General features: G+C 42.7%; 1 protein-coding gene across 1 annotated transcript in view; it reads left to right on the forward strand.

The window, feature by feature from the left end:
* htr7c (5-hydroxytryptamine (serotonin) receptor 7c) overlaps positions 1 to 7,058 on the forward strand; it is a 56,640-nt gene extending 49,582 nt beyond the window's left edge. The window contains exon 2 of the mRNA XM_041786894.1: positions 5,540 to 7,058. Within this exon, the coding sequence (XP_041642828.1) occupies positions 5,540 to 6,278 (739 nt within the window). The 3' untranslated portion in view covers positions 6,279 to 7,058. The remainder of the gene's footprint in view (positions 1 to 5,539) is intronic.
* The last annotated feature ends 712 nt before the right edge of the window (positions 7,059 to 7,770 follow it).

The following is a 7,770-nucleotide window of genomic DNA, read 5'->3' on the forward strand; positions in this document are numbered from 1 at the left end:
TAATAATAGTAACTTTATTTGTATAGCACTTTTGAAAACATGGGTTTACAAAGTGCTTTGACATGTACAGAAGCAAGCAGAAGATCAAAGCAAGAACCCAAAGCAAAGATAAGAGGACAGAACGTGACATGCAGACATCAGCAGAATCGGCACACTTAAAGAAACTAACCAAAAATATGGATGAGATAATAATTCATCAAGATCAATATACATCAAAGCCTAAATGTCATGTGATGCCATGCAAACTAAGACATCACAGATATCAGAGTGTAGGCATGAAACCATTCTACACAGCTAAGACATCATGGATGCAGGCAAGACGCAGACATCAAGTATCATAAAACGATAGGAACCCAGGCAATGCAGGAACCCAGCTACACAGAGGGAGACCAAGAGGACCAAAATTAAAACACGAGAAATTAAAAGAGAAACAAGGAGGAGTAAAAACAACACAGGAGAGAAACGAGAAAAGGCAGTAAAATGTAAATAAGAGGGCAAAAACAGACAGTAAAACGAGCTGTAAAACTGTAAAAGCAGTAAAATTGATACATATTATAACAGAGGTAAAGAAAAGGGAAGCAATAAAGACAAAAAAGCAATGAAGTGAGGAAGACAGTAATGAATAAAAACAGCCAGGGGGCAAGGAAATAAAATGAGCTTGACAGGGAGTAAAGGAGAGATTAAGAGGAAATTAAACTAAAATAGGGAAGAATCTGTAAGAAGATAAAAACTAAATAGGAAGAAGACAAAGACAAAATCACGTAAAAGCAAGTCTATAAAAATGAGTTTTAAGAAGTGATTTAAAAGATGTCAGTGATTCTGCATGCCTTATCTCCTCGGGCAGGTCGTTCCAAAGTCGAGGGGCTCCGATGGAGAAGGCCCCGTCACCCTTAGATTTGAGTCTCGACTTTGGAACGACCAGGTAGCTCCCGCCAGAGGATTTAGGGCTGTGGGTTGGCTCATAGGGGGTTAAAAGTTCTCGTATATAGATTGGAGCCAGACCCTTCAGTGCTTTAAAAGAAATTAATAAGATCTTAAAATCCACCTTATTTACTTATTACAGCTCACAATACAAACAGTGTGAACATGGATTACAAAAATATATTAACATTTAAAAATTCAAGGTGAATTCCTATGAAACAACTGTCGTTCACAGTTAGCATCTATCGTTAGCTGCTGTACGAGAATACGTGTATTTAATGTACTTCTGCTTTAGGACCTAAAATTTCACCCACATTCAGATTTACAGTAGCGGCCCCAGGAATAAGGCGGATACCTGTTTCGAGAATTTTCACAGAAATTTCAGGAAATTTCTTTGAAGTTATAAGGAGTTTAACTGTAATTTAGAAAGGAAAATTCATAATTTAGTGGAAGTCTTATTCATGCTTGCCTTACCAAGTCCTTGTGGTCCATCATCAAACAAAAAAATGACTCTACCATTTCTTACTGACTGAACAGCCCAACGACTGACCAACAGGCCAACACAAAGCCAAAACACTCGCTCTAAAACCGACCTGGTGCTGTATTTTCTGCAAAAACTTGACCTTCAAGAGGTGTGTAGACATAATTTCTCCACAATTAAGAAACTAAAAATGCATTCTAAACAAAAGCGCAGGTCTTCTGAGGTTAAAATGATAATTTCTGATATGCTATAGAAGGAGACATGCTGGGTCCTGATGCCTGACCGGTTGAGAACCACTGTTCTACATGACCATATCATCGTTTCCCCTTTTAAACCATCTTTCGACTGTAAAACGAACGTTAACTTCACTGGTAGTGGCATAAAGAAGAAAGTGGCTCTTGAAAAGCCCATTGTTTTAGACAAAGATGACATCAGAAGTCTGTCCTCTTCTTGATTCTGATTGGTTGATGAGAGAGAAAGACAAGAATGGCAGTGTTGCTGAAGTGTATTTTTGATTCATTCATACTTTTCCACCTCTTCATGTGTTTTTTAGGTCATGTTGCAGGATAAACCCTATTATATAACTTTCATGTGTTTCTCTCTGTATCCTGCTACTGGATCATGGGGTCAGTAGAATTTAATCATTTTCTGTCAAAACCCACCAGGGTCAAACCAAGTGAAGGTCTCTGCAGATCGGCTCATCCTGCTGAAACACATGCAGGATGCGGTGTAATGGAGTGTTAAAATTCATGCTCTCTTATTCAACCTAGCAGTTGTTTGTCTCCACAAAGATGCTGAGAGGATTTTGAATAGTCTGGGAAAAAAAATGCTCTGACTTCTAAAAGGCTGAGGATGAGTCATAGTTGCACAGAGAACTGCCCTCCACCCTCCATGAACACACAAATATCCCCTGAAATAAGCAGCAACACAAACTTTCTCATTACTGAAAAGGCATTCGTAGAAGATGGTTGCACATCCGGGTTTTCATTTCTAACAATTCCCAAAGCAAGGAGGGGCTCCATGTCGGGATCTGTGCTGTATTTATTTGACATTGGTCACTCTGATGACTGTATAACCTGTTGGAAAGCTTTGGTACGTTCTTAAAGGCTGTAAAAGGCAGAAAATCTTCAGAAGGTGGTTGGAGGATTGTTCTGTCTGCCATAATCATGACAGGCTATCAGAGCGACTCATGATGTAGTGCACATGCATTATTCTTGTGCAGGCCACCACTGCCTTAGATTGTTGATGGCAGAGCTTCAAGGCCGCTCAGGAGATGTGCAAAAAACATCTTCTCTCCCAAGACAAACTTTCAGTGTGCCTTCTGCTCTGGTTATAAAAAGAAATGTCCAGTTCTGATTAAACTGTCGTTTTCCTCTAGCTACATCCGAGGTAACGGCTACCGCAGCAGCCGCCTCTGGATACACCGGAAAACCCCAGTGTAAAGATTGCAAACTCGTGCCGAAGCAGACAAGCGAAAACATCTTCTCTGTGTTGTTCCCTGCCTTTGTTTTAAGGGCGCATTCACACCAGAGCTGTTTGGTCCGCTTTAAACAAACTCTGGTCAGTTTTCCCTGATAGTCTGGTTCGTTTGGAGTGTGAAAGCTCACAAGAACTCTGGTGTGGACCAAACAAGTAGATTCTGGTCTGCTTGAAAACAGTGTGTCTCGGTCTGCTTCCAAACGAACCCTGGTGTGGTTCATTTGAGGTGTGAAAACGAAGCGGACCAACGCATGAACCAAAGCAGGAAGTGGCATGAAGAGTAATGATATACAGATTTATATGCGATTTAATACACTCAAATACATGTCGGTACCTCGCTTCATGTCTGTGACGCCATAGCAACACGTCGTAGTTGGTGCTGATTTATTCGTCTCATGTAGAGAACCACATGCTGGACAGCTCACCACCTTGCTGCCTGCTCTTAATGCCCCAATGCAAAAGCAAAAACCCCAGGATGGCATAAATTTGATGATTTTCATTATTTATGTGGAAAAAAAGACCGGCAAAAGGAGACTGATTTCTGTTTTCATGTTGTTCTACGCCTTCTTTTCTTCTTGGTCGCCGTTTGTTTGGGACGACTACGCCCCTTATGGCAGAGGTTGTAGGTGTTCAGATGGTTTGGTCCGTTTGACCAAGAGCAGTGTGAATGAACCAAACCAAAGGAAAGTGCAACAATGTTGCAATTTCTGTTCCAAAACTCGCTGAGTCCTCCAGACTATCAGGTGTGAAAACGACCTAATAAAGACACGTCAAGTTCAGACAAAAGTGCAAAAGTGCTGTGGCTACGTCCGAGCTAATCATTCCACTAGCAGGCCTTGTATACAAGCATTCACACAACAAGTAACCCTTTCCCCCGTAACTCTCACATGCTCATGCCGAAGCAGGGCGGCAGAAGAGTAAAAACATCTTCACAACATGAACTTTAAGGGTTGTTTTTTATTCTTTATTTCATACAGAAACGTGGACCAGTTCTAGTACAATGACCACGGTGCTAAAGGTTTTGGTGCAACTAATCCTTGCTTATAGTGCAACTCAAATGTATGGCTATGAAAGTATTGTCACTCACTCAGTTACCAGGCCAGTCAGTCACATACAGACCCATGTGTAGAGCTGACCTTGGCTGTCAGCCAAAAAAGTTCCACATACAACAAGTCTGCATGACTTCTTTCTAAATTTAAACTTCTCAAACTCACAGTTTGACTGAAAGGTGGCATCTGTGTTTGGCTTCTTTCAATCCCTGTGTCTAATGGTCTTCAGTGCCACTTCCTGTCCACCAGAGCAGCCGAGGGCGACGAAATAATGACACCTGTCTCAGATGAATGACGGTCGCTTCACTGGCTGTCATGAGTTGAATGTAGGTCACCTGCCTCAGGTGTGGGTTGAATCTGACGTGTGAGGGCCCCTGTATTAAAAACATCAGATTTGTATCGTGGTTGAAGACGAAACAACTGAGTGCTTTCGACTGCAGTGCAGTTTTGAACTTCTAATTTGTTTTAAGTGATTCTGATCTGGATCAATACTGGTTGTTCTGTTTGCTGTCCTTTGGTAACAAGCTACAGTGAGCTGCAGAGATAACAGCACCCTTATTTTAAATCAGTGAGCTCTTGATGAACTGAATATTGGATAGTACAACTTTGTGTTTGAAAGAAACTTTTTGTTTCTGTGCTTTGTGCCAGCAAAGTTTTAAGACGTGCTGGGAAGGATTTCAGACTTGTTTTGGCGTGTATTAGAAGTGCAGATATCTAATTAGTGCATGTCCTCTAATCTGAATCGAACAGAACATTAAGAGCAGCTTCAAGACTACCTCACAGCGGATGGAAATGCACAAAACCATGCATGAAAAATGCTTAAGCTAACATGTAAACATAAGAGACACTTGTGACCGTGAGCTTGACCTTTTTGTGGTTTGTAAACTCAACATCTAAGAACCACCGATGAAGGAAAGAATCCCGCCAACTGAGATGAAGCCATTGTCTACAGTGCTGATAGCTTCACTGATGGATGACAAGAAGGACTGGCCAATGTCCCTAAAGCTTTTAATCTTGATTAACAATAGAGGGGAAACAAGGAAAACAGCCGCCAGAGTCAAACATAAAGCTTTCATCAATGACGCATTTGATGCTGATGAAGACTGCGGGCAGACAGCCAGAACACGCTCACATGTACTCGCAGATTTATCATTTGGAGAATAGTGGCTGTTTTCCCTGTTTTGTACAAATCCAAGCCTTTCACACCTCATTTTATCTTTATTTTTCTGACACCTCCTGCTGCTATTTGAAGCCAGAGAGCTGCCCGTTTGATTGATGGCTCCCTCTTTACCTGCTCAGCTCCTTCAAAGCCAAAGAAAAGCAGCTAATGGCCCTCCAGACAGTGATAGAGCTTATGACCTCTCATTGAAATGCCTGGCTTTGAAATGAATCGAACATGTAGTTGATGCTACTACAGAGCTGTTTGATCTCAATACATCGTACGTGATGAGTAAATGACTGTCCTTGTTTTGCTTTTTAAAGGTAGCACAGGGATTAAAGGCTTTCTGAGCAGATATCAAGGTCACTTTGACAGCATTTAGATCTGTGAAGAGAAAAAAAGCTGCCTGAGCGGCGGTGCTGACACTTCTTTTGTCTCCTTTTCTTGCAGATATCTGGGGATCACACGGCCCCTCACCTACCCTGCCCGGCAGAATGGTCAGCTGATGGCGAAGATGATCCTGGGAGTGTGGTTGGTGTCAGCATCCATCACTCTGCCACCTTTCTGCGGCTGGGCTAAAAACGTCCACACAGCCGGTGTGTGCCTCATTAGCCAAGACTTTGGCTACACCATCTATTCCACAGCTGTAGCCTTCTACATCCCTATGCTGGTCATGCTGGTCATGTACTACAAGATCTTCAGGGCAGCTCGAAAGAGCGGCGCCAAGCACCGCTTCACCGACTTCTCACGCCGTGAGCGCCTGGAAACAGTGGCTAATGAGGCGCTGCGGATGCAGGGCCTAAAGCCGCCTGGTGTGGCGGAGGACTGCGCCGCCCTGTCGCGCCTGTTGAACCGTGAACGCAGAAACATCTCCATCTTCAAGCGGGAGCAGAAAGCGGCGACCACACTGGGGGTGATCGTGGGGGTCTTCGCTGTTTGCTGGCTGCCATTTTTCATCCTCTCCACTGCCAGACCCTTCATCTGTGGGGTGGAGTGTAGCTGCGTGCCCATCTGGCTGGAGCGCACGCTGCTCTGGTTAGGCTACGCTAACTCGCTAATGAACCCCTTCATCTACGCCTTCTTCAACAGAGACCTACGCTCCACTTATCGTGACCTTCTGCGCTGTCGTTATCGAAACATCAACCGCAGGCTGTCTGCTGTGGGCGTGCACGAGGCTCTCAAGGTTTAAAGAGGAATAATTCATCAGCTGATGTGACTCTCAGAAAGTGGGTGCTCGCACAATTGGTGCTTACAGGGCGATGTGCACACAGCGGGCCAGAGGATCAGATAAACAGCAGAGAGGGAGTCACTGTTGGTGGCTCTCTGGCCCCTCCACAAAGGCTGAGAGACAGCACCATCACTTTGGTGTTTGTGACTCAGTCTTTCTATTTTGGGAGAGAAAACCATAGAGCGTACTTGATGGGCTATTCAAGTCGACACTGCTTTTGTGCAGATACCACAATCCCATCCTGGCCCCGGATTAATGGCCGTATAACGCAGTGACAGGAAACGACATGTAAACACAATCACTCATGCCTGGGCTTTTAAAGGGAACAGAAGGAGAGCAGATTTCTGTGTCGCGGAAAATGTTTGATAAAAGGAAACACATTTGTTTTGTGGCACAAAGTCATCGGAACATCTTCATTTGAACATGTGTTTGAGCAAATCAAAGATTCATTTCAAACAGAAAGTGAAAACTTTTGTGCTTTAAACCGTGATTATTTATCACTTTTGTCACCAGTCATATCAGCAAAATCAGCCCTTTCTCCAAATTTAACTGAAGCTACTGTAAAAGTGTCACAAATGTTTGAAATGTGCCAAGGGGGTAAAAGTGGGCAAACCGTGGTGTTTAACTCATTGAGTGCCAGCCCTTTTATAAAATGGAAAGTGGCTTGTGCCAGCTTTTTTGGCCATTTTGAGTCATCTTTCAAGACCCACAGAATATTTTGTACTATGACTCTGAAAACACAGAATAGCTCAAATGAAAGAAGAAACTCTCTATTTTATCAAGCAAAAAAAACATTTGTTTGCAGCTTATTCCATTCTTGATTTATCCGAAGTTGAATAGAGGCTAGTTTCACCAAAACACCAATTTTTTTCTTGAAAGCTGAGAAAAATGCATTTTTGTGAATGAGAGTCTGTCAAGCATTTGTGATTTGAATGTTATAATTTTTCCTTCAATGACATAAAAGACATCTGAAAATTGTATTATAAATGTTGTTTTATTGTAAAATAAATAAAAATAAATACAAAATACAGCAAAATATAACTACACGGCTGCCACGGGACCCCTGATATGCCCATGTCCTCTCCTGTTTGCGTGTCCCCTGGCACTGCCTGTAAATTATAGAATTAATATAAAATATGTTTATTATATATATAGTCTATAATGTAGAATTTTTTTGTTCTTACCTCTTTTTCTGCCAGCAGACAGTGTTACAGAATTGCATGGGGCTTGCTCTTCTCTCAAGTCTGCTTCTGAAATCACAGGAGTATGAGTGATGGTTTTGTTCGATAAATCTGGCTGAATAATCAGTGGGTTCCTAACGTTGACTTACATCCATCGCTCTGGGACGAAGGACAAGATCCGCTCGCTCACTTGGCAGCCATTCCTCAGAGTCTGGGTCAGAAAAGTCCGTCTCTGAAGGGCCGTTGCTGTATGCATCCAGCTGGATAGCGGG

Source organism: Cheilinus undulatus, linkage group 5 (genome assembly GCF_018320785.1).
Source record: "Cheilinus undulatus linkage group 5, ASM1832078v1, whole genome shotgun sequence".
Taxonomy (NCBI): domain Eukaryota; kingdom Metazoa; phylum Chordata; class Actinopteri; order Labriformes; family Labridae; genus Cheilinus; species Cheilinus undulatus.